Source organism: Phytophthora parasitica (genome assembly GCF_000247585.1).
Source record: "Phytophthora parasitica INRA-310 unplaced genomic scaffold supercont2.84, whole genome shotgun sequence".
In the NCBI taxonomy this organism is placed as follows: domain Eukaryota; phylum Oomycota; class Peronosporomycetes; order Peronosporales; family Peronosporaceae; genus Phytophthora; species Phytophthora nicotianae.
The window spans coordinates 93,483-118,175 of NW_008649070.1; the positions used below are offsets into that span (position 1 = coordinate 93,483).

General features: G+C 48.7%; 12 protein-coding genes across 12 annotated transcripts; 7 read left to right on the top strand and 5 right to left on the bottom strand.

Moving 5' to 3' along the window:
- Positions 1-45: 45 nt before the first annotated feature.
- On the bottom strand, positions 46-1,223 carry PPTG_24337 (hypothetical protein; the record flags this gene model as incomplete). The annotated part of the gene is made up of 3 exons (XM_008916486.1): positions 892-1,223; positions 244-341; positions 46-171 (listed from the first exon to the last, which is right to left on the bottom strand). The coding sequence occupies exons 1-3, from the start codon at positions 1,031-1,033 to the stop codon at positions 46-48; spliced, it is 366 nt and encodes a 121-aa protein (XP_008914734.1). The 5' UTR covers positions 1,034-1,223.
- A 441-nt stretch (positions 1,224-1,664) lies between these two features.
- PPTG_18372 (hypothetical protein) lies at positions 1,665-3,150 on the top strand (the record flags this gene model as incomplete). Its single annotated transcript, XM_008916468.1, has 1 exon — positions 1,665-3,150. The coding sequence occupies one exon, from the start codon at positions 1,665-1,667 to the stop codon at positions 3,057-3,059; it is 1,395 nt and encodes a 464-aa protein (XP_008914716.1). The 3' UTR covers positions 3,060-3,150.
- Positions 3,151-4,066: 916 nt separating this feature from the next.
- Positions 4,067-6,016, top strand: PPTG_18373 (hypothetical protein). Its single transcript, XM_008916469.1, has one exon. It carries the CDS (start codon positions 4,553-4,555, stop codon positions 5,765-5,767), a length of 1,215 nt encoding a protein of 404 aa, XP_008914717.1. The 5' UTR covers positions 4,067-4,552; the 3' UTR covers positions 5,768-6,016.
- Positions 6,017-6,721: 705 nt separating this feature from the next.
- PPTG_18374 (hypothetical protein) lies at positions 6,722-7,927 on the top strand (the record flags this gene model as incomplete). The annotated part of the gene is made up of 1 exon (XM_008916470.1): positions 6,722-7,927. The coding sequence occupies one exon, from the start codon at positions 6,722-6,724 to the stop codon at positions 7,925-7,927; it is 1,206 nt and encodes a 401-aa protein (XP_008914718.1).
- Positions 7,928-7,989: 62 nt separating this feature from the next.
- Positions 7,990-10,255, top strand: PPTG_18375 (hypothetical protein; the record flags this gene model as incomplete). The annotated part of the gene is made up of 3 exons (XM_008916471.1): positions 7,990-8,734; positions 8,794-8,833; positions 8,893-10,255. The coding sequence occupies 3 exons, from the start codon at positions 7,990-7,992 to the stop codon at positions 10,199-10,201; spliced, it is 2,094 nt and encodes a 697-aa protein (XP_008914719.1). The 3' UTR covers positions 10,202-10,255.
- On the bottom strand, positions 10,256-12,631 carry PPTG_18376 (hypothetical protein; the record flags this gene model as incomplete). The annotated part of the gene is made up of 1 exon (XM_008916472.1): positions 10,256-12,631. One exon carries the CDS (start codon positions 12,629-12,631, stop codon positions 10,256-10,258), a length of 2,376 nt encoding a protein of 791 aa, XP_008914720.1.
- A 140-nt stretch (positions 12,632-12,771) lies between these two features.
- Positions 12,772-14,361, top strand: PPTG_18377 (hypothetical protein; the record flags this gene model as incomplete). The annotated part of the gene is made up of 3 exons (XM_008916473.1): positions 12,772-12,835; positions 12,897-13,066; positions 13,126-14,361. 3 exons carry the CDS (start codon positions 12,772-12,774, stop codon positions 14,293-14,295), a joined length of 1,404 nt encoding a protein of 467 aa, XP_008914721.1. The 3' UTR covers positions 14,296-14,361.
- On the bottom strand, positions 14,312-15,560 carry PPTG_18378 (hypothetical protein). The gene has a single exon (XM_008916474.1). The coding sequence runs from the start codon at positions 15,420-15,422 to the stop codon at positions 14,388-14,390; it is 1,035 nt and encodes a 344-aa protein (XP_008914722.1). The 5' UTR covers positions 15,423-15,560; the 3' UTR covers positions 14,312-14,387.
- A 541-nt stretch (positions 15,561-16,101) lies between these two features.
- Positions 16,102-17,380, bottom strand: PPTG_18379 (hypothetical protein). Its single transcript, XM_008916475.1, has one exon. The coding sequence runs from the start codon at positions 16,586-16,588 to the stop codon at positions 16,235-16,237; it is 354 nt and encodes a 117-aa protein (XP_008914723.1). The 5' UTR covers positions 16,589-17,380; the 3' UTR covers positions 16,102-16,234.
- Positions 17,381-18,297: 917 nt separating this feature from the next.
- PPTG_18380 (hypothetical protein) lies at positions 18,298-19,188 on the top strand (the record flags this gene model as incomplete). The annotated part of the gene is made up of 1 exon (XM_008916476.1): positions 18,298-19,188. One exon carries the CDS (start codon positions 18,298-18,300, stop codon positions 19,186-19,188), a length of 891 nt encoding a protein of 296 aa, XP_008914724.1.
- A 191-nt stretch (positions 19,189-19,379) lies between these two features.
- On the top strand, positions 19,380-21,983 carry PPTG_18381 (hypothetical protein). The gene has a single exon (XM_008916477.1). The coding sequence runs from the start codon at positions 19,404-19,406 to the stop codon at positions 21,837-21,839; it is 2,436 nt and encodes an 811-aa protein (XP_008914725.1). The 5' UTR covers positions 19,380-19,403; the 3' UTR covers positions 21,840-21,983.
- Positions 21,984-22,319: 336 nt separating this feature from the next.
- On the bottom strand, positions 22,320-23,752 carry PPTG_18382 (hypothetical protein; the record flags this gene model as incomplete). The annotated part of the gene is made up of 1 exon (XM_008916478.1): positions 22,320-23,752. A coding segment is annotated over one exon (1,285 nt), but the record flags the coding sequence as incomplete, so codon positions are not given.
- Between the last annotated feature and the right edge of the window lie 941 nt (positions 23,753-24,693).

Below are 24,693 nucleotides of genomic sequence, written 5' to 3' on the forward strand. Positions count from 1 at the left end.
AGCTCAACCAGGTCTGCTGCAATTGCAATTGCCGTATCTTGTAGACTAGTGTTTGTTGACGAAGGCGGCAGCGCGAGAACCACGATATTGATGCCGATCTATCGCGTATATATCGCGCAGCATTGGTTGCCACTCGGCTTCGTACTTAGACACTTGTTCCTCAGCTTCAACCTGATAAGCACATCCACAGGAAGCGTAGCCATCAGCAGTTTGATTTGAATAGGAAAGCCGCGAATAATCAACCTTCACTGAAGCCAAATGACAGCAAGCGCAACCTCCGCACAGACTGCATTGCTTTTGGTCGATGGACTGCGCGTGGTCCTCCAGGTGACCTTCGTGAACTGTCGTGTTTGCCGTATTTAGCAACGTATTATTTTTTTATATACAAACTTACTGTCCGGCTAGCATGAACAAGCACCGTGGTTTCATTCCGGTGCAAAATCTAAGAAGATTTTGGATCTTCGCTCTGTACAGTAGCGCATCTCCTGGCGCGTGCTTGTTCGAGTTGACCGTCAACTTCAAGACGCAGCGAGATTCAAAACCGATTCTTTTAACTGCTTCAACATGTTAAACCCCAGACGTTCAAAGTAGAAGCGCTGGCCACGATAAGATCATACTCTGGTTCGAAAATGTCGACTTGAACCTCGAATCTCGCTACAGTCGTGACGGAGTGCTCGCGCTTTGGAGGTGGTCACTTCGTCACCGACCGACCATGGCATTCCATGTTGGCAAAATCTTTTTCTAAAGCATCGGTGCTGTTCGTCTTTCCCTTCCCACTGCCGGTATTGTCCTGTTAGCTACATTCACCATTCGATTGAGATCTTCCGCTGAAGATCAAGATATTATAGACTCGTTCAGGCTTCAGGCTCTACACAGTGTAGAGCGTAGTACACTCCAGTAGGTTCGTAGCGGGAACTCCTGCTGCCAATGGGAATGGCGCCATTCGCAGATGTCGGTGCTCGCGCAAAGGTCGCACAAAATGTTCACGCAGATGTGTCTTTTCCAGTGCACCGGAATCTCGCACTTCAACCATTTCTGAAGTTATGGAAAAGTGAAGGTAAGTTCAGAACCAGTTGTGGCATTGTAGTGTACGTTTAGCTTCGAGCAGGAAGCACGCAGAAACCCCATTCAATTCCAGTTTCCAAGGCTTTTGGCCTCCTTATCTCGTACTTTCAAGCAGAAGATCGATGAACTTGCAATAGTCGCTAGATCTGGAAGATTAATGGCTTCACTAAGCTTTTAAACAAGGGCAAGGGTGTCCTCTTCAGCTGTTCAACGGCTCGATCTGCCAATGCACTGGAAAGCAGGGTTCTGCCGTAAACGCGAGGGCAAACGCGGCCAATGCTTGGAGCCGAGAGCGTCGCGTGCGTCATGTCCAGTGTCTCATGAACCGCTATGTACACACGACGCAGCGAAAGCTTTTGCCTCGTCTCGTTAGTTGAGCGCTGTCGGCCAGTGCATGCAGGTTTTCCAGTACTATCCCATGCAAAAACCGATCCAGATGATCTGGGTTTTCCTCTAATCAATGTACAAGTTCAAGTTAAACTGCAAGCACCTTTAGGCTGCTCGTCGGTTGGCTCTGCGATCTCCAACGGCACGAGTTGCTCATATTTCCAAGGCCATTCCTCAATTTCCACTGTCGAGCTCAGTCTACCAGCTTCACAATGGTATTCAACCGACTATCGGCTTTCGCTGACAAAGTATGGAATTCCATCGCCACAGTGCCGTCCGATGGCGACTATAACGCCGTCAGCACGCCCACTAACCGCAGCAGCGCGCCCGCAGCCGAGAAGGGCTTCGCTCTGTCGATTATCGCGTTCGAAGTCATGTGTTTGATCTTCTTCGCCTTGAAATTTGAAATGCCCAGCCCCAAACACGTCGACGCCGACACTGTGAGCACCATGAACTACTACCCCATGTACATGGACGTCCACGTCATGATCTACATTGGTTTCGGCTTCCTCATGACCTTCCTACGCAAGTACAGCATGAGTGCCGTGTCGCTCAACTTTGTGGTGGCCGTGCTGTCCCTTCAGTGGGGTATTATCGTGGTCACTATGGCTCACCAGATCGGTGGCGACCACTACACGACCAAACTACTGGACATCCCCACGATGATCAACGGCGACTTTGCCGCTGGTGCCGTGTTGATCAGCTTTGGCGCTGTGTTGGGTAAGACTACCCCCACCCAGCTGGTCTGGATGACGTTCCTTGAGATCATCTTCTACGGCTTGAACGAGTACCTCGTGTACGAGGAGATGAAGGTCACGGACGCCGGTGGTTCCATGGTTATCCACACGTTCGGTGCTTTCTTCGGTCTTGCTGTTACTATCATGCTCGGCGTCCCGAGTGAGAGCGAGCAGGTGCACAACACGTCTCGCTACCACTCGGACGTGTTTGCTATGATCGGTACGCTCTTCCTGTGGATGTACTGGCCGTCGTTCAACTCTGCTCTTGTGGGCAGCGATGGGTTTCAACAGGAACGTGCGGTTATGAACACTGTGCTCAGTATCGCGGCCTCTTGCGCCTCTGCGTTCGCAGCGACGAAGATGATGAGCCACACGAAGAAGTTCGACATGGTCCACGTGCAAAACGCCACGCTGGCGGGTGGTGTCGCTATGGGCACGAGCTGTAACCTCGCTATTAGCCCTGCCGCTGCTATTACCGTCGGTCTGGTCGTGGGTATCGCTTCTACCATTGGTTTCTGCTTTGTGACGCCCCGTTTGGAGCGTGTCATCCGCATGTCCGACACGTGCGGTATCCTTAACTTGCACGGTATGCCTGGTGTTGTCGGTGGCTTCGCTGGCGCTATCATCACGTTCTCGGCCTCTGATGATTTCTACGGTGACACTCTGACGAGCGTGTACTCTGCACGTGAATACCGCTCTGCTAACGAACAGGGCTGGTACCAGCTTCTTGCTATCGTGTCTTCTGCTGGCATCGGCGCTGTGTCTGGCGTGTTTGTCGGCTACTTTCTCAAGTCGAAGCTGTTCCGCCAGCAGAAGCTCAAATACGACGACGAGGAGTACTTCTACGTGCCCGAGGAATGCCACGCCTAAGTGGATAGCTGAGGAACGATTCTAATTACAATTTTCATGATTTTCATTCATCTAAAGCGTTTTGACATGATACCATCCACAAATTGCCAGTACTAGTAACAATTTGTTAGCTATACGTGTTTGCCTCGGCAGGGGGCTAACTCTCAATAGCAATGGCAATGTCGAGAATGCTCCGCTTAGTGGAACTCAATTGATGTGTCCGATCGATCCTGTGGAGGTTGAAGCCATTTTACAGTTTGAATCTTTCAACTTCAAAATTCGAGCAAATCGTAAGCATACTTCACCATTTTTGAGAGATCTTTTCGTGAGCTGTTCGATGGGGAAACATTTTTTGCTTGCTTGACTGTTTTGTGCAGCTTAGTGCCAGGAACGATCATGTCGTTACCCACTACAGTGCTCGTTGGAAAGGAAAAAAAAAAACTTATCTGCGGCAGCAATTGCTGACCGACTGTAGCATATGCAGCCCCATCCTGACGACAGCAGGAGCGACCATGTCGTATCCGATACGCATGTATCGCTGTTTACTTGTGTAGAAGAATGCGTGTGACGCGAAAGCTAGAAGTTTGTCCCCTTCTGCCAGCAAAGGAGATGACAAAGTTTTGTAGCTTTTGTATCTACAGCTTTTCAATGTTTCATTGCCGATAAGTGGGCGTGTATGAAAGAGCTCTTGGCGCAACAAGTGCATTCTCCAAGCTCTATTTGACAGGTTTAAGCATCAATAAAAATGCTTGTGGTAATCATAGCTGAGCTTGAACCTGCTGGCTTTAGCATAATTGTAATGACACACATGACTTTTTGGTGCTTGGCGAGTTGTAGCCATCCGTTGGTTGATGTGAGGTAGGTTGAAGCTTTAATAATCAATCTCATGCCTGAGTCAGACACTGACAACCATGAGTCACGGTCGATGACGGTCGACAAGTAGGAAGGTCCAGTTTGTGTGGCGTCACGGCATCAACGCTGTCGTGGCAAGTTCGAGCTTGCAACGGTCCTTTGCAGTGCAAGTTGCTCAGCTATCAAGCGATGGAGTCAGTCTTTGCTGCATCGGCGGACAGAACACAAGTACTAGTCTGGTCGTCGACTACTCTCTTCGAAATCCTCTCTAAAAGAGCTCATCCAGCTAGCAGAACGGACGCCGCATTTCAATGGATGTGGTTCTTCACGACCCTCCTCGGATAGGAACTGTGGCTTCGGCACCGCGACAACCGGGAAGCAGAGGGAAAACCCACGTCACGTCGACAGCCAACTCGATTCCAGTCTCGAGATATCCCCCACCCCATCAACATCTGGGCATCCGACAACTGGCACTTGCGAACGCCAGCCCTTCTGCTAACGGAGACCTTGCTCATTATCGAAGGTCTCACTACCGGTACTGTTTCATTCTCACTTCCACTTCCAGTGGACGTGTGCGAGGGACCAAAGTCTCCTCCTGATCGCCCTCCACCACACACCAAGTGGCTGCATAGTTCAATTATCCAGCCCAGAGCGTCACCAGCATGAAGTTCCCCCTACCTGCCGACACGTTTCCGACTCTGTCGCTACCTTTGGATGACCAAGACGCACTGAAGAACCTGGCCCAAGCGTTCGTGGATGACGCAATGGTAGAGTACCAAACCTTCCGAAACCCTCCTCTTAATGGCGTTATCGATGACACACGTTGGAAGCTCATCAAGAAGCGCGACGGCCTCACATCCTACCTAGATCGAGAGCTTGGAGACCCTACAGCAACAAGGAATTCCGTCCGGGAGAGTGTGGGGTCCATGAGCTTCTCGAGGAAGTTACACGGTGTGTTGACTTTCGGGACGATCGACGGATCCTTACACGACCAAATGTATGGCATGCACCACTGCAGCATGGAGCTCATGCGGATCAAGTCAGCGTACATGAACGACAAGATCGCGGATGGGAAAATTCTGTGCGAGATATGCAATGCAACACCAGAACATCCAGTGGACGGCCTCTACATTAAGTGGAGCGTATCCGACTTCGCGCCCGTTTTACTGCGTCGAGTGGTTCGACCCCGAGATTTTGTTTTCTTGGATGGCACAGGCATTATTGAAGATGAAGCTACAGGTGAGAAGATCGGCTACAGCGTTATGCACTCGCTACAAATCCCAGATATCCGTGAATTGACGGAATACCAGATCGTGCGAGCCACTTTATCTATCTGCGCGTTATTCAGACAGAAATCTCCAGGAGTTGTGGAAGTTTATATGAAGGGCTTTGTGGATTCTATGGGGGATATCCACACAAGTGTGGCCATCCCAGCGACGGCAGAAGCGCTGATGTCGTACCGGAAAGGCGTGTACTGTGGTCAGATGAAGAAGCTCAACTGGCTACTTAAGACCAAGAAGACTGTGATGCTTGATCGACCCAACGGCATTTGCTCCGTCTGTCAGAAGACTGTGAAAAAGTCGTCGTCTCCTGATCATTTGTGTCAGGTTTGTATGAACCAGGTTTGCTCTGCGTGCAGTGTGGTCCAAAAATTGGCTTTCTTGTCCACAACGCGAAGGATCGTTCGACGGAATTTATCGTTCTGTACTCGGTGTATGCGTGTGGCTGTGCTTGCGGACGGACTGGAGGTCGCTTCGGAAGAGCTCCGTCGACTTAATCCTCTCGAGTACTTTGAGATTTCGTCCAACGACAGCGGTACTCCAGCTTCACCGTCGAACTCGACTTTACCCGACATTGTACAAGAATTCTTCGGCTAAAGCCTCAAGAGTTGCAAAAGTGGCTGGAAGAATGGAGTAACATGGTTACTAAGGGGGATACGTATTATAAAACAGTGGAGTAAGTATAAACTTGAATGTGACGAGTAAAAGAATGCCCATACTCACGGAAAAAAAAGGTTTGCTGAAGCGATCGATTTTCTGCTACCATTGAATGGCATAAGACATTGAACTATTAGTTGTAGTACTACTTGGATAACTCCCATAAATCTACTATATTGAATTTTATTATTACTATCTATTTGTACTTTTTGAAACATATTTGTGTTTGTTTTAGAAAAAATAATACAAATATGTTGTTCTAATTGATCAAGACGTCGTTTTGATTTTCCAAAATTTGACATTTTTAACTTTGGCATGGATGATCTTGTTGGACAGTTGAATCTATCCAAGTCTTGCTCAAATAGAGAGTTAGTACACGACAAAGTCGTCATCTTCACACCACACGTTGCACCTCGATTGTAGTTTGGCCCTGAGCTTTTCAATTGTTCACCACCACCACGCCACCTTCTTCGCCGCTACGCATTTGAGTCGCCGTAAACACGGCAAGATGCACTTGAGGGATTTGTGCAGCCACCTACGGCTGGCGGATGCGAGAGCGATTTGGGTCGCCACCTGGACGGAAACGCAGCAGAACTTCGGTGGGGTCGAGGATTCCATAACCCCACCGAAGTCCTACACGAACGAGATAACGCGAGACCATCCAACAGCCAACAACGAAGACTGAGCGGTGCGCATGCTCAGCACAGCACAGGTGGTTGAATAGCATTCGGATCGTTTGATTAGCGATCGAGTGGAGTGAGCAACAGACGCGAACCTCGAATCGCCAGAAACACTTGCCATATCGGGAAGCCAAGCTCGATGGGCTATCTGGGATAGGCCAGACTTGGGTGTCGATTTCATCGTGTCACTCTTACTTTTTCGGGTTTCGAGAGCATGCGCTTCCCTTTACCAGCAGACACGTTTCCGCCGCTAGTTGTGTCGGAGGAGGATCGCTTCGAGCTCCAGCGATTATCAGAAAGTTTTATTCACGAAGCGATCGAGGAATACACAGATTTCCGCTATGCCGATGGAGGAGTTCTGGACAAAGAACGCTGGAAAGCGGTCAAGACTCGGGAAGGAGTGACGTCGTATCGGGATCTGCGAATGATCGATCTAGAGAGATCGCGTTCAGCCCCCAAAGAACGAGTCGGTTCGGGGTGTATGACAGCATCGACTAAACTCCATGGGGTACTGGCAATCGGTACGATCGATGGAGAGTTTAACGACATGGCGTTTGGACTTATTAACGGGAATACGGAGATGCTGAAGATCAAATCTTCATATACTAACGACAAGATCGCCGATGCTAAAGTATTGGCTACTATAGTGGAACCTACGCCAACGGAGCCCGTACGAGGAACATATCTTAAGTGGGGTGTATCAATCGGAGTCCCCGTTCTACTTCGGACGATCGTTCGACCGCGAGATTTCGTGTACTTGGAGTCTATCGGTATCCTCAAAACTGAATCAGGTGAACGGATCGGATTTAGTCTGATGCATTCGATTCAAATCCCGACGATCCGTGAGCTTTCAGAGTACCAAATTGTACGAGCAAATGCCTCAATCTGCGTACTATTCCGACAGAAATCTTCAGGCAAGATCGAACTTTACGTCAAAGGATTCGTGGATGCTATGGGCGATATACACCACTGTGTAGCTGTACCAGCAACTGCAGACGCACTCATGTCGTACAGCAAAGTCGTGCATTGTGGACAGATGAAAAAGCTCAACTGGCTGTTAAAAACTAGAAAGACAGTAATTCTGGACCATGGCAGCGACTGCGTTGTCTGTATGAACGCTGCAAGTCGTCCTAAATCCTGTCAAGTGTGCTCCAACAACATGTGTTCTCGTTGTAGTGTCACCAAGAAGCTGAGCTTCCTCTCTCCTACAACGCGTCGAGTCTCTCAACGAAGCATGATCTTCTGTGTACGATGTCTACTAGCCGCGTTTAAAGCCGATGCTCTCGAGATCGCAGCAGAAGAACTAGTACGTCAAAACCCCTTCGACTTCTACGAGGCCTCGACCAACTCAACTCCCTCGTCTAAAATAGTCTCACCTTCAAGTACAAACCCAGACGCTACCAGTGAGTTCTTCGGTTAAAACTTAGTCGTTACCTTATTCTGCTATCCGTCCCTTCACCGCCAAGAGATCCAAGCCTAGCGATGCCGTCGGATGCAGATGATGTACTTGACATTCCAGACGATGGGGATGACAGTTCTTCGTTATCTTCTTACGACTCGGAGGAGTTCGGACTGGTAGCTCGAAAGGGGTTTGCAAGGATGTATGTGCTTTCTCGAAATATTCAAACTGACGAGGATTCCAAGGAAGTTTCAAGATCAAGCTGGAATTTACTTTATGCAAGCGGACAGCACTATTTCCACGGCCCCATTGAAATGCCAGAGGATATTCAAGTTCGAGAAGAAGAACACAGTCGACGTGGTAGTTTCTTTGAGAGCATTTCGCGGCCACATGAAGGAGGCGTAGAATTGAGGGATATCCCTCGATTACTACCGTTACTTCATGCACAGCAGGATTCCCTCACTGAGGTAGATGATGTGGTGGAGTTAACTTCGGGACAACGTGATGGGGTGTACCAAATGCTAGAAGTGGGCGAGTTTTTCGTTGAAGAACTAGCGAAGCCACGCACGACCGAGAGACTGGAACTAGGAGCCAAAGAACTCCCGTGGCTAGCTGAAGCCACGGAGAACAACAACCCCGCGTTCTTTGAGTTGCAGACTCACCCCAATACAAATAATGGTCTCGCGGACGCAGGCGTTCGACTTGTCGTGATGAAACTCGTGGTTCGTGGAGTACTGCTTGACATCATCTACTCTCGAGACTCGTATTTCGTCACGCTACGTGATAATACGGAGGAAATCGCGCTTGAAGACACTTTCGTTCCGAATGGTAATACTGAATTTCATTTCTTACTGTGAGTTTTGGACTTACTAACGTTAATATTGCAGTTGCCAACGCTGGTCCATGCTACTTGGTGCGTCGCTATTGGTAAGTTTTAAGTTTTTAAATTTTAGTTTCACTCTACAGTTCTAACCCCTTTTTTATAGCGACGAGGATCTCAAGCAATTGCTCTTGTGGTGTCCACTCCCCACGGATTTTTCGCCTTTGCCACTTCACCAGAAGTCAACGTTGAGATCTACCAGTCCTGGAGAGAAATCCCGAATTTTAGCTGCAAACGACACTCAGTTTTATTGCCTGATTGCCAAACGTCTTCAAACGAGAAAATCCAAGAAGAAAAACTCGCCTACTCGTGCGAAACAAAGTGTTGGAGACGATGACTCGGGGGATATTGTGGACGATGCAGTTGTGTTCCAGTTTAACCAGTTCGTCTACCACGGAAGTGCTCAACTCCCAACAAGTATGCTAGATGACTCTGGAGCTCTTGCAGGTCGTGGGTTCCCTCTATTACGTGCACAAGCAAGTGATCTCGCCTTTGCCGGTGTATACGAAGAGATTCTGGGACCTGGAGGTGAGCATGAAGCTGAATTCCCGCGCACCAAGTTCTTAAGTCGCTTTGCTACTATCCATCAAAGATTTCAACAAGAAATAGGCTTCGTCCTTCTGGATCTCCTAATTGGGGCTCAGAAATGGGTACACGACTTCGTGAGGGAAGTTCCCACTGCTAGTGGAGGAAATGCGTTAATTGCGACCCATTTGGCTCGCTGGCTGGAGATTGAAGACGGCTCCGAGTCTTTCTTCGAGCTTGAGTTAGCACGTGGCTCTCTCTGTCCATTTGCTCAAGTTGTGGATGAAGATCAAGCGTACAGTGAGCAGCAGCCACTGGACTTGATGGTCTGGAAGGGAATTGTGCACGATGCGTTGCTGGGAGTTATATATTGTCGTGGTAGCTTTTTCATGACACTAAAATCTGTCAGCGACGGTGTTGTAGACGATGAAGCTTCAGAGCAGCTTTTTGCTGGAGTTCCCACGTATCTGAACAAAGGCAGAGGCTATCTAGTGCGTCGTTTACCCAGTACAGCAGGAACTCCAGCTTGGTTGGCTGGAGCGAAGCTGTTGCTCTGGCAAACGAGTGTCAGTCTCGAGCGTGAGGAGCAAGATGAGGCTCAAATCCAAGCCAGTGAGAGTAAAACGCCCTGCAAGGACTGGTTCGAGGACGACGCTAAAGCTGAAGGCAAAACGTCAACGAAAGCTCAATCCAAACCACTTTCTCTCCGTCCAGCGGAGTTCGCAGATGAGAAAATTTCTTCTATTGCAGTATCTAAAGCCGACAAAGTGGCGAGACCTCATCATGTGTCTCGACTATCAAGTAGTGAGGCGCTTCTAGCTTTACAATCCAAAGCTCGAGCCTCAGCGCAATCTGTGCCATGGGATCGACGTACTGGTCGTCCACTCTAGATGCAGTCTAAAAATCTAGGATTTATATTTTCATTTCAAATTTCTTAATTCTACTTATACTTCTAAATCTATGAATCTGCCTGTTGGTTTTAGAAGTAGAGTTGGAAGACGCTGTAGTATTTGTCTTGTATCCAGCATCATATCGTCGTGTGTAAGTAGTTCTCGTGCACTTAATCCAGATACAGAACCTAAAATCCGTGTAATTTCAGTCTCAGACATGGCAGAATCTGCAGTATAAAGACAGCCTCGAACATCACGCAGCGAAATCATCAGCGTCTCAGTATCATCAGGTAAAGTCGTAGAATTATCACCAGGCAGTACATGGCTCCGGATTTGGCGTTGCACATGACGTCGGAACGTTAAAAGATCATCGAGACGCTGCATCTTTAGGCACTCTGCGAATTGCCACTTAATCTGTCCACCCGGTTTAGCCGTATTAACATGTGCATGGGATAACAAAGCTGTGTAGTCCACTTGAGAGGTTCCACGTAAATCTACGATCAGAGCTCGATGCAGTTGCCTTAATTCTTCATCAGACTTCCATGGGAATGTTAGACGAAGAGTTCGCACCACGTCGGCAAGTGAGACTCGACCTGGAGACAGCGAATTAGTCGAGGAATTATCTAATTCTGAAGAATTAGAGAAGTGTCGATCACGATCCACGACTGCAAGAGCCTCGTATAACTTAGCCAGTTCTCGAGTTTGATCACTGCGGGCTTCGACAGGGAGTTCTTGAGTGTAAACTAGATGGAATAATCTGCATGCACTTGACTGTGCGTTGTAACGTTCTAAGCCAGCCAAGAAATTGTAGACGAGTTCCACTCGATCCGCTCGATTGTCTCGAGATCGCTGTAAAAATCGCTCAAGGGCTGTAGTCAGTGACGTACCAGTAGAGCTTAACGCAGTTATCTCACTCCCCGAATTCGTACGATTAATGGAATTTCGATTATGAGCAGCTCTGACTTGCTCATCGAACTGGTCCCAAATCTGTCCAACAAGTTGGTCAATTTTTGTACGTGGGAAGAAAAGGTTGCGTACGATTCCGTCGTGTTGCAAGTAAATGGGTACATCAGGACTCAATCCTTTACCAGCGATGAAATCTCCACTCGAAATTGTGTTTAGAACAGTAGTCATGAGTTGAACTCCTGCACCTCCATTCAAAGTTAACAGTTCATCTGGTTCAGTCAGAAAGGTAACTGGCCCTTGATCCTCACTTTTAGCATCCAGTAGAGTGAATTGCTGCAGTTTTTGCTTTAGTCGTTGAGTGACCATAGCAGCCGTAGCCTCAATACCCTCAGGTACAGTCGACGCAGTAGAAATTCCATCTAACAGATCCGATAGCTCGAGTTCCAGTCCGAAACCATCCAAACCTGTTATGAACGCGTGGTTTAACGCTACGTGTCTGTTATCATCATTTTGGTTCGAATTCGCAGAAGAACTCGCTGTAAGAGCAGCAGAGAGTTCCTGCACTTCTCGACTGAGTAACACGATCGTGTTCTTGTCTGCAGCCACATGCTCTCCATTCCCTTGTTCTTCCAGAGCTGCAACAGTTTTCTTAAGTTCGGCTAGTTCATCACACGCGTGATAATAACGAGCTGTAACTTTTTGTAGCGCTCTGGCATCCTCTAGAGATCGTTCCTGTCCAGCTCGTAGACTCTCGTCATGTCGACGTACACTACTCGCTAGCGTTAACGTGGATTGTTGAGCTTCCGTGAGTTTACTCTCCACTTTTGTAACTTTCTCCTTCTCGAGTTTCAAAGCAGCTGTGAGTCGTGCATTTTCTGCTGCACTTGCAGCTAACAACGCCTGAGTCTCTGCTAGTCGTTTTTTAAGTGAAAGGGAACGAGCTTTCGCTTCTGCACTACACGCACTTAGTTGTCGAAGACAGTGAGTCTCCAAACTTTGAAGTCGAGTCTGTAATCCCGGAACCATCAAACTTCGAGCATGAAGAGCTTCCACTGCACGTTCGTACTCGTCTCGGATACGCATCAGTACGGGTGCATAGACACTGAAGCCGTCGATCAGCCGATTGAGAGCTTCTCTTACGATTTGTAACCTTCTTAAACTTGGTGTATTCGCTGTTGCATCTTCTCGTTCTCCATCCAGCTCAGAGTGAAGATAGTCGAGTAGTTCTTGTAGTAATGCCGGTCGAGTTCGACTGTCGTCTAGAAGACGTGTGCGGGCGTGGAGCTTACGTACTTTAGGAGATATCGGGGAGAGCGGATCGAGATCAATAGAATCGGTTGGAACGCGTTTCGGGCTTGTTGGAGCGAATGTTAAGGGCCAGGAAGTGACATTTTTTCTTGGAGATGAAGCTAATTCGCTGGTTGGTAGTAAAGGAGGCAAGGACGAGTTGGTACTGGTAGAGTTTTTCGATTGTGCTGGACGTCGAGGTGGTGGACTGGCAGGACCGATGGAGACGAAATCCATCCCGAAAAGCGGATTGTGCACGATTGACTGTTATCGTGCATGGAAGTGAGTTATGAATAGTTTTGAAGAAAAAATGTTGCTAATTTTGTCTTGACTTTTATTTGAACAACTCTTCTAAAGGCCATAGCATGGGGAACACAATGAACGTCGACTCGCTCGACCAGATTGTGAGCGATGATCCTCTAGTCAAGGAGTACAAAGCAGGTTAGTGGAAGAGTGAATATAGGGGGTCTGATTATAAGTTTTTGTGTGTACATTTTTTTAGCAACTTTAGATGACTTTAGTGATGCCAAGGAGAATTTTACAACGTTGCAAGCGACTTTGGGGGACAAGATGACTGTCACTCCTGAAGAGTTTGACGAGATCTTCTCGCTCATCTGTCAAGATTCACTCGAACATTTTGCACTTTTCGACTCGTGGGAAGTCGGCAAGGTGGTTTGTCTTTTTTTTATTGATGAATCACGATCTTTTATTTATTTATTTATTTATTACAGGTGGATGTGATGGAGGTCTTCGCTGTGATTATTGTGTACTGTGATGCGACGATGGAGGAGAAAATTCCTCTCCTCTTTGATCTCTTCGACTTCGACCATTCCAAGACGATGTCACAGGATGAACTGGTTCTACTGATGCTTTGTACTACAAGAGGGCTATGTAAAGTGCTCGGGATGCCTAGACCAGCGACGGATAGTCTCGAAACCCTCGCTACTGACGCTTTCTCGCGCATTGATCGTGATCGGAATGGCAAAATTTCACTTGAGGAATTCGCTGAGTGGATATTACATGAGCGAACTGTGATGGCTTATCTGGCAAAATTTGCGAACACTCGAGTGATCTACGAGAATCAAGTGCAGTACGACTTGGTGTTAAATGAAATCTGTACAGCATTCATGAATTTTGCCGAACCAGAGAAAGATAAACATGTCATAGTATGCTCGGAGGTTTTCTGTGAAGAAATAATTCAGCGGTACTGCTCTGCAGCCACGAAACACGAGATCGAATTCTTACTGCGGACAATGAAAGATCTTATGAAAAATACGGAATCGACGGTAATATACGAACAAGCGTCGATGATCTCCATGGACACGTTCTTCCTCGTTATATCACCGTTCATCGCCTTAATCGCAGCAGATGACGATGAAGAACACTCGATCAATATCAAGGAACTAAAGATTCTGATCTGGATCATGTTTGGGTCGGAACCGAGCTCCACGATGGTCAAGAGTTTCATGGAATCGTTAGATGCCGATCACGATGGCTCGCTAAGCGCAATGGAGTGGGTCTCGTACGCCTTGGAGATCAATAAACAGACCGGGAGGCAGTCTTTCGCCAACCAGATCCATCTACTCTTCGCAACGTCAGACACCAATGGAGATGCCATACTGTCTCTACCCGAACTACAACAAGGACTGATATCCATTTTCACAGACCATTTAGAACGTGTAAAAGCACCGCAACCAGAATCGGCTTGGCAAGAGCTCACAAGCGTGGAAAAGAGATCGATTTCGAGTTTCGCCAGTGACCTCGTCAGGGAAATTTTGGGGGAACTCGATGCAAATGACACGCGACGTATCGAATGGTACGAGTTCCGTCAACATCTCGACTACCTCGAACAACGAGTGATGGAGTTCAACACATACCTCCAAAAACACGTCCTCAACTAGACAAGAGGTAGAACAAGACAACTTAAAAGTAGAATGAATGAAGAATCGTATAAAATGTTGCAGGTTAAAGTCCTACGTCTTTGACGGCGCCATTAGGCCCAGATCTTGAGTAGCGTGTCCCAGCTGCCAGTGCACAGTGCCTGACCCGCGGGGTTGACTCCGAGGCAAGACACGCGGTTCTCGTGGCCCGCGAGCTGGTAGATATGCGCCCCAGAGGTGCTGAGCACGTCCCAGCAGTAGCAATTGTAGTCGTCGTAGCCTGCGAAGAGGAAGCGACCGGACTTGGAGAAGCTCACGGACGTGATGCCGCACAGAATTTTGTCGTTACTGAAATTGTTGAGCTCTCCATACGCTCGCAGGTCAAAGAGACGGCAGCTCGAGTCATCCGAGCCCGTGCCCAGTGCGTTGCCGCTCGGGAAGAAATCGACCGAGTTGATATCCGACTCATGACCCTGGAACGTGTGCGTGGTCTTGCCAGTTCTGATATCCCAGACTTTGGCGGTAGAATCGCACGAGCCGGAAATAAACATGCTCGGGTTGTGCGGGTTAATGCTTACGGACATGACGTCGCCCGAATGTTCGCGGAACGTGGTTTTCACTTCGCCGCTCTCGACGTCCCAAAGGATGCAGTTGGAGTCCCCCGAGCTAGTGACAATGCTCGCTTCGTCGATGAATCGGCAGCAGCTAAGGTAACCATCATGGGCGGCCAGCTCCTTGGTGGCGCGCATCACCTGCGCCTGTGATAGGTGGAAAATGCTGCACAGGTTATCCAGCCCGCCGCACGCTACCATGTTGCGCTGCTTCTGCTCGAAGGCGCAGGTCATGACCCAACTGGAGCGCAGCGGGATGGCCTGGATCTTGTTGGTGGTCTGAGCGTTCCACACGATGAGCTTGCCGTCCTGAGAGGCTGATACGAGGCTCGAGCTGTCGCCGCCCCATTGCATGGCGTAGATCTTGCCAAAGTGTCCTTTCAGTAGTCGTCGACACTTCGGAGGGGCCGGAATTGCCTTGGCGCCGGCGCTGGCATTGGCGCTCTGGAAGCCGCCGTCGCTCTTGGCTTCACGCGTCTTCTCGATCGTCTCCTTGAGGCTCTCGCATTTCTTCTTGAGCTCCGCGGCGTCGCCCATGGCTTCGACGTTGGGCAGCGTAACGAGGAATGCGACTGTTTCTAACTGCAGTCGCGACGCTTTAGAAAATGGCGAGAATATCTTCTATGAAATGGAGGTGTTTGATTGGGTAAGAAAAGGAAATAACAAGTGAGAGGATTGGTTGAAACTTAAAATGGGATGTAGCCATGTGAAACCAACGTTGAAGTGGACCACCACATGGCTACATTCAAGTCGTACATGTCCGACAACCAAGGTACAACCCGTTCTTGTCTTGAGCAGCCTTCTCTCCGCATTCTGTGCAGCAGCCTTGAGCAGCTTTCTTCCCGTATTCTGTGCAGCAGTAATGCTACATCAAACCATTGATTTTTGATCGTGTATCCATCGGACGACGTGGAGATGGCCTCTCGCAGCAGCTTCGTCCATTGTGCAACCCTCACGTCGGTTAATGTGCAAAACCTCTTCAACATCAAGCGCTTCACTGGTAGCCGCGCCATCCATATCTGCAGTTGTGCATCCCTTCAAGCTGTTGGATTGTAGCCATTTTTCGCCCGCAAAATAATGTCCGCCACTTGCTCCGGATTCATGGCGGAGTGATACCATTTCACTAAGTCGACATGACGACCCTTTCCGCATCGTCAACCGCTTTCTCACTGCAACCTTCTTTTCCTTCGATTGAGATGTAGCCATTTTAACCTTTCCTAGCATTATTACTTGCAGCCTAAATTTTCTGTCTAGAGTTAAGCACTTTACACTTACGATTTCGATCGCTGCTTTCTCTGTCGGCATGATATCAATTCTCTTCATCTTTATTCACAATATGCACTTAAAAATTACTTAAGCGGCCAGTCAGATTCAACATTGGGGGTTATTTGCGAGGACGACCCAAGCATCGGACACTCCGTGAAAGCCAGACGACGAACAAGCAGCACAACCGAGAAAAAAGCTTCAAGAAACACACACGGCATCAGCTCCGACGTCTTCCAACGGACAAGGACGAACCTTTGTTGCAAGCGTCGTGACTGCATTCGGAAACACAGTCGAACGGCAACCCTTTGGAAGAACACGACACCGTCACCATGTGAAGCTTCTCGCAGCAATTTCTCTGCACCTCCAGCACCATTTGCACTGCACTTGCACCTGTCATCAGCCATTCCATTGCGCTCCCCGATACTTGGAAAATACATGGCAGGAACTTGCAATAGACTCGAGGAGCAGACTCCAAAAAGACGCCACAGCAGCACATGACACACCCGAACCACAGTCAACCGATGTGGAGCAAAGCAGAGAGCGAGACTGGAACACTGCGTATCAATTGTCTGATACACTCCAAGCACCAAAACGAGGTAACAAGAGGCCCGGAACAGTAGTAAACCTTATTGTAAATATCGTCTACAACGGAGCGGAGAGCACGCAGTATACACAGCCATCGAGTCTCATACACACCACTGAAACCCCACCATTTCTTCCTCCTTTTGTCACTAAATCCCTCGTTTGGCCCGAGCGTGAGGAGAAGAAAGAGGTCAGCAAACAACATACAAACACACTCGGACGAGGTTTACCCCCTACTTGAAGCCCCAACTGCCTAATCGAAGAGATCCCTTACAATAGGGACCTCCTCACTCTTGTCTAGGGTTACAGGCAGCCCATCAGACCACCTCATGTCGATCGCAGTGCGCATAATGCTCAAGTTATATGCAAAGTGCCACTCCGCCCCACGTGAACAATACAAACAAACCGGTACACTACGTCCCAGATCTCCACCGCCCATCGATTTTGCGCCAAGGAGGCTCCAACCCCCCCCCCTCTCCACTCCACACCGGCAGTCACAAGGGCCCAGACGACGTACACACCCACCCTGACTCCCCTGAAGCATGACCTTGAGTCATGAAGTCCCCGCACGCACGCTGTCACTCGCTATAAAGTCTTCATCATCAGCCGCCATCGAATAGAAATCTGCAAATGCTTCGACTATGAAACTAGAAACCTGACTAATCGAATTGGAGATAGCCATTTTGGAGTGTAGTGCAAACTACTAGGTTCAGGATCTAAAATCCTTGAATCAAGGACCTTGCTTCGATCACTATTGCGAACTACAAGGTACGTCTTCACATTAAAAGTGGTGACAATATACGTACAAGGTTTCACAGAGCGTTGCTATGCTAACATGTCAACAGCGTGCTGTTAGTTGAAGTGGATGAGCCAATTAGAAATCCAAGAGCAATCTGCTGCTGTACATGAGATTTGACGATGGTATATACGCGGCGTCGGCTGTTCCGAAATCCAAACCAAGACCGTACTTTTACAGGATCATTTCTATAGTACCTTCTTTTCTACTTGACTTTCCTAGTAGACAACCTCATTAACTTTGATGATCGTATTCGACTTCATTCATTGACTCGGGATGTCGGTGGTTGCAGTGCTGAGTTCTCTTTTGAACTTGGTCTCCCCCATTGATGAACGTCCGCTGTCGCTATTCCAAGGCAGCGTGAGTGAGTGGAGTGATATGAGAAGTTAGTGATTCTTCCTCTTCACACTATTATTTTTTACTTTTAGCTCGTTTTCTTTAGTAGCTTATCTTCCTCACTGTCACAATCTACGTCAGTATCACTTTTCCGCTACAACAATGTTGTAACGACATGCCCCCTGGCACGATCGGCTCTTGAACAGCATCACTTTTGACAGTACCACCACGTTGTAAGAGTTAGTTAGAGTGAAATAGACTGATAAATGGGATTTAGTTCTCCTACATGCATGCAGTTCATTGTTCTTCTGCCAGTAGTTCTTTGATCTCTATTGAGGAATGGGTGTGGTTCTCGAGAATCTCGATGTTCGGAAAATCGGATCAGATGTAGCCATATCGAAGCGACACGTCAGTTGAATCCTGTAGGGGGCCATGTCCGAGGTTGTCGCCTTCCCAGCCTTGGCGAGAGCCAAGAAGCTGTTTCTGCTTCGAAAACAAGCAGCAAGACGACGTGAAGGAGAATGTCGTGTAGACCCTCGAAGTCGCGACGTCTCGAGCTCGAACAACCCAAAGGAAGTCCAAGATCAGCGATACGAACCACATCCTACTGTTGGATTAGACTCCACACGTCGATGCACTTCATCGCTCATTGCGTTCTGCTCGGATTTCGATGAACAATTGCGGGTCGTCAACAGCGACTTGCTGCTGCTGAACACGTCTGTGAGACGAGAGTACCAACGCGAATCACTAGCCCTCGAGAAGCTGACGACGGAGCTGTTGGACAAGGAACTCCCCTCTCCAGCAAACCAAAGAGATGTACGGAGTTGTCGCGTTCGACTGCGCCTTAGTAGACCGAGCATCAAACTTCGAGTCGTGCGCCAGTCTCCACCTCAGAATTCCAATGTAAAGCAGACACAGACAAGTCCGAAGAAGCCACTCAGTCGTGCTGCTTTACTAGCACACCAAGCGATGAAAGCTCGTGTTCTCCAGTCGTACGCTCGGCTTTATCTCTTCCGGGTCTTGTACCGTGGAGGTCCAAGTCAACTCGTTGCAGCCCGTCAATTAGCCACTCGATGTCGTCGATCACACGCATTCCGGCATTGGCGACGAGTTGTCATTCAACGTCTCAAACTGCGACGTCGCTGTCTTCGAACTCAACAGCGTATCGAACGCTGTGTTGCCTCATGGGCTCGTTCCAGAGCAATTCAGGTCGTCAACACAGAAGGCAAATACGCCATGGCCAAGGAATTCCACCAGTCCAAGCTCCTTGCAAGCAGCTTCCGCACGTGGCTGGGCTGGTATCAAAGCTCTGGTCCCACGTAGCACTTTGGTCTTACGCAACAGATTCAAAGATCAGTGACCAGCCTCAACCTGTCTAATAAACTTCAATAGTTTATTTCAATTAAAACAATTGAATACCATCATCTTACTCTCAAGTATAATTAGCTTCGAGTTTTGATAGCTCCAATTCTGGTGAGTAACTATAATCCCCTCCATCGCATTTCTACATCAAAAGGATAACGGAGACCGTGGACGCCATGGCGACGGCGTCCAATTCCTCGGGCCAGACCACGCGAGAGCGCTCCATCGTGACGCTGGATGGGTATGTGAGTCGAGGCCAGGCTCCTCCTTACTCGGTGCCTCGAGATTACGCCATGCTGCAGGATTTCGCGGCGTATCTAGAGCTGCGCCTCAAGTGTGTCAACATGTCGATGCTGCGTCGCATCTTCGCCGACTTCCTCAACGAGCAGGAGAACACACTGGTCCCCATGATGCAGCAGGGCTGTACGATCATCACCATCTACCCGGTGTTGAGAACCAGCGCGCAGAGACGTCAAAAGGCCGAAGCTCTGCTCGCCAAGCCAAAGCACTACCTGGATGCACGCGGATGCGTCTTCCTGTATCTCCAGCACCGCACAGCGACGCGGAACATGGCGCTACTTAAGCACTTGCTCCTCGAGTTCGTGTGCAGACGGGAGACGTCGCTGATGGCGTTCGTGGAGAGAGGATGTCAAGTGATCAGCGTCATTCCGTTTGAACTGCCGCAGATGCTGCCACCGACACGTCCGCCACCGCCTCCAGTGACTCAAGAGTCTCCTTGCTCGGTGGATACTGCAACCGAGCGACAGCAAGTTGTGTCGGAGCCTGTGGTGAAGACAACCACGAAGAAACGCAAAAGAAAAGCTGTGTCTAAAGCGTCGACAGTCTCAGCCTCCGCTGATGACGCTGATGTGGCTGCACCCGTGGCCACACAAAAGAAAACGAAAGGAAAACAGAAACAGCAGCCTGAAGTCTCAATATCTATTGGAGAGTCTGAGGCCAGGACTAAGCGTCGACGCAGAAGTAGGGAGTCTACAACCAGAAAGAGTACAAGTGCGCCACCAGCGTCGAATTCGGCTGCCGAGTTGACCCCAAAGCGTAGTAGAAGGACGAGGGCTAGCACGGCACCGCCACAGGATGCAACATCTGCAGCCGTTCCAGAGCCGGTCGTATCAACTCTGAAGCGTGGGAGAAAAACAAAAGCTACCACGGCATCACCACAAGATGCAACCTCTGTAGCCACAGCAGCAGAGGTGGGGTCTGTCGTGGCAGAAGTTGTATCATCCTCTGCTAAATCAGCTCCGAGTCGTGAGACTGACACGGTGCCGCTACATGAAGCAGCCTCTCTAGCCACATCGGAACCAGTGGAGCCTCGATCGATAAAGACAGCTAAGTCGACCATTAAACGTGGCAGAAAACCAAAGACGCCACTACAAGACACTGACTCTGAATCCGCAACGGAGACGGTGGAATCTGCTGCGACGGAAGCTCAACCCGCTGCAAAATCGACTCCAACGCGTGGTAAACAGGCAATGGCTAGCCCTCTACCGCAACAAGAAGCAGACTCTGTAGCTGCAACGGATCTAGCTGATCCTGCTACGATGGACACTGCTAACTCGACCCCAAAACGCGGCAAGAAGTCGAACTCTAGCTCTGAGAATCCACTGGATGCGACGCCTCCAGCCGTGTCGGAACTGGTCGCACCTGCTGTGGCGGAACCTGCTACATCGACTCTAAAGCGTGGCAGGAAGGCAAAACCTCGCACGACGTCACTACAACATGCAGCCACAGAATCCGTACTGGACGTGGTCCAGTCTGTATTGAACGACCTGGTATCTCGAGTTTCTGGCGAGGTCCCAGTCCTGAAGCAACATCGAAAACGCAAGTCCGAGGCTGAAAAGCTGAAAGCTAGCGAAGGAAAGTCACGCAAGCGCAGTAAAGCAGCAGGTGACAAGCCAGCCAAGCGAGGGAAGCCAGTGATGAGCGAGGAAATGTGCCGAAGCCAACTGGACTTAGCTCGAAAGATGGAGGCTTTTGAGGCCCAGATCCCGTGGGAGGCAGCCTATAACAACTTGTCGCCTCCGTTCGACGAAGTAAAACACCCCACACTTGCGCTAAAATTCCGCAAGTTCTGGCTCAAACACACACACGCTGTGTGGGAGCGCGAGTTCTGGGCGCCCATGTCTCGCAAACTCAACCTCGCGGAGTTCAACAAACGCAACAACCGTCAACTCGCAGCCAAGAACGCGTTCGAGTCTCTGATCATTTGTGCGTACGAAGAGCTTGGCGCGGAGTTTTTCGTGAAATTGGACTCGCAGAAGCCGCGACACCCTGGGTGGTGGTACCGTGGCCCCGTTGTGGCTCTGTTTGCGCTGCAGCAGATGAAGGGCGAGGATGCCATGTGGGAGTACGTTATGAACCAAGCTCTTAAACGCTTCCCAGACTGCAACCTGCCTCTTCCTCTGTCAGCCTCGAATAGTGGTGCAATGCGCATCCGTCACAAACGAGAGAGTGTATCCATGTGGATTGCCAACCACCAACAAACAGCGGGGATTCTGGAAGAGATGGCTGCAATTAAGGCACAAGAAGAGGCTGGAACGGTGGAGGCTAGTGGCGAGTTGGAGAGTTCAGGAACGGATTCTGTGGCCGTGTGAGGGGATCAAGATTTTTGTTAAAAGGCTGGGGTAGTCTGCCCGAAGATTGCCAGTTGTGAATATGTGGATATCGTGGTATTTAGGAAGATGAGAAGACTACACGTCTACGGTAAATAGTCTTACCGAGTCTATTTTGTGTTTATGGTTTTCAAGTCTATTAACTGTATATAGTCTGAGTCAGACTATTTATGAATTCAAAAATAGTCTGACACACAAAAGTGAAAATGCTTTTGGGAGCCGTAGATATTTGCGTTGGAGATAGGTGGGGTCGGGGAGGATATCGAAGAATTGACGAGTCGGATGTGTTTCTCCGTTACCTGATGAGCTATTTTTTAGTTCCAGTTGAGACTTGGAAAATCATACCAGCCGAGGATGCAGCGACACTCGAATCGAATGGTAAGTACGTCAGACTCAATATCGATCTTGGAACAGCGATCACAATGCCATATTCCGGGGAAGTAGCTCAATATTTCTTCATGTGCGCTTTTGCACTTCTAGTAACCTACTCACAGTTTATTCAGAATTTATCTCCAGGCATTCGTTTACCCATCCAACAACAAAAGCTTGCTTTTGATTTCGTATCTGGCCACATTCGAGTGGACTTACTGCTCAATTCCGACACAGTGATCTAGGAACGCCGCGGGTCATTGAAGGTGTAAACTTGGGGATTCGTCATCTTGTCGTAGTATGCCGCGTATCGCGTTACAACTTCCTCGCGCTCGTTTGCGTCGCGAAACTTCGCGTGTAAAGTCTTCGGGTCGATTCCGTATTGAAACCATTGCTTAAACAGTTCTTTTCGGTATAGCTTGGCGATATCAGCTACCAGTGTATCACGCGATTTTTGTGCTTTAGTGAGCATCAACGCAAATTTACCGTCGTCTCCAAAACCTTTTCTTAGCACAGTGAACATTTCTGCTTTATCTTGGGGGTTCTTGTTGACGTTGAATAATTTGGTGAACTCAGCCAGAATCTCCATTTTCGGGTGATCGATGCCATCTTTGATATTTAGCAGCTTGAAGACGTCATCACCAGTCTTTCGATTAGCCAGCCAACCTTCTAACTGCTGGCGCTGCATCTTTGTCGCGATATCCTTTGTGGCCGCGTCTCTCTTGGCAAGTACGAGAGCCTTCGCTACTGCGTCTTCTCCGTATTTTGTTGTGAACATCTCAAGCACTACCGTCTCACCATTCGGGTAATACTGGGAGATGTATTTGAAGAGCAATTTCAGTTTCTCGCTACGCAGAGCATCGTGCACACTGTTGCTGAACTTTAGCCGATCCCAGACGCCCCGCACCGGCAAATCCTCGCTTCGCCACTTTCCAAGCAAAGCGGTCTCCAAATCGATGGCCTTCATCCTCGAACGTCGTCTTGCCCTTCCTGTCTCTATAAGCCGGACCAAATTGCTCTCGTCCCCAAAGGCCTGCGTCAGAACCTGTAGCAAAGTTGTCTCTGTAGATTTCCCTTGGTTGAACACAGGAATGTAGTCTTCCAAAGCCTGGAACTTGTGTCGATGAAGGGCTTCGTAGCCGTCGTCTTTCAGCTTCAGTAGTTTGAAAACGCCGCCAACTGATTCGCCATTCTTCCGCCAGTCGTTGAGCTGTTCATTCCTCAATTGTTTCACCATGATTTTCAGCTCTGGGTGTGTGTCCGCATCTCGCTCTAGTTTCACGAGTGCTCTTGCCACGGCATCGTGTCCGTATTTTTCTGAAAGTGGGGCAACCGAAGATATGTGGCTCGCTGGGCGGTTATTGTTCTTAACAAACTTGCTCAGTTCCAGTAGCTGCGGACTTCTCACAGAAGTAACGAGATCATCACCAAGCTTCAAGTCTTTCACCAAAAATTCGTATGTCTTCAACGTCGCAGACGTGACAAGATCATCGAGCTTTGATGTACCCGCCGGGACCAGACCCATTACATTGCCTCTCTCTTCGTTGTCATCGCTTGTTGTTCCATAGGCTCTTAACAGCCTTTTCGTAGGGACATCATTCTGCTTCGTGGTGAGTAGACGAACGCCAGTCGGTGAGCCTATTGACTCCAACGTTGAGGTGGTAGACGCTGAGATGCTGTTGGAATTTGCAATGAGAGCAGCAGTTGCCAACAATACAAAATGGTAGCGAACCATATTCGAGATCGCTGTTTGGACTTGAGCACTCGAAGCGTTCTGGAGCGAATGACAAAGTGATTGGAGTTAGCTGGCAATAATCCAGTACACCTGTAAACAGTTTGTCTTTAAGAATGATCTACATTTATATTCGTATACCCCGTTATATCAGGTTGCTGGGATTAAAAGATTAAGGTAAAATATAATGAAATAATTTTTCGTATTTTATTCCCTCTTGAATCGCTTAGCATCAAAGCAGATCTTGCAAAAAATCATTGTATCTTGTTTACTGGAAGGATAATACTGGTGGTCGGTCCTGGAGCTGGTCCGCACATATTCGTTGTGCTGTCAAAAGGCTACAGAAATCACCAGGGTACTTCTAAGCCAAGCTACAAGCAACAAACCGTAGTTCTGTTTTACCTTCTGCACTTCGAGCAAGGGCAGAAATAATACCACACTATGTACCTCGTTCTCAACGTTTTTCAAAGGTCCGCGATCTTACTGCCATGGTGAGAAAGCGATATAATATCTGTGATGCCCTACTGGATACTCTGTATCCCTCTCGCTAATGTGCATTAATCTTCTTTAAGAAAGTAGCTAGATTGGAACTATGGAGGACATTTTTTCTCCTTTCACCATTGTTTTCTTCATAAACACCTAGTCTTCTCATCTTCCTAAATACCACGATATCCACATATTCACAACTGGCAATCTTCGGGCAGACTACCCCAGCCTTTTAACAAAAATCTTGAT

Coding starts and splice junctions, on each gene's coding strand:
- PPTG_18373 (XM_008916469.1), top strand. CDS start 4,553: ATGAAGTTCCCCCTACCTGCCGACACGTTTCCGACTCTGTCGCTACCT.
- PPTG_18381 (XM_008916477.1), top strand. CDS start 19,404: ATGGCGACGGCGTCCAATTCCTCGGGCCAGACCACGCGAGAGCGCTCC.
- PPTG_18378 (XM_008916474.1), bottom strand. CDS start 15,422: ATGGGCGACGCCGCGGAGCTCAAGAAGAAATGCGAGAGCCTCAAGGAG.
- PPTG_18379 (XM_008916475.1), bottom strand. CDS start 16,588: ATGTATTTTCCAAGTATCGGGGAGCGCAATGGAATGGCTGATGACAGG.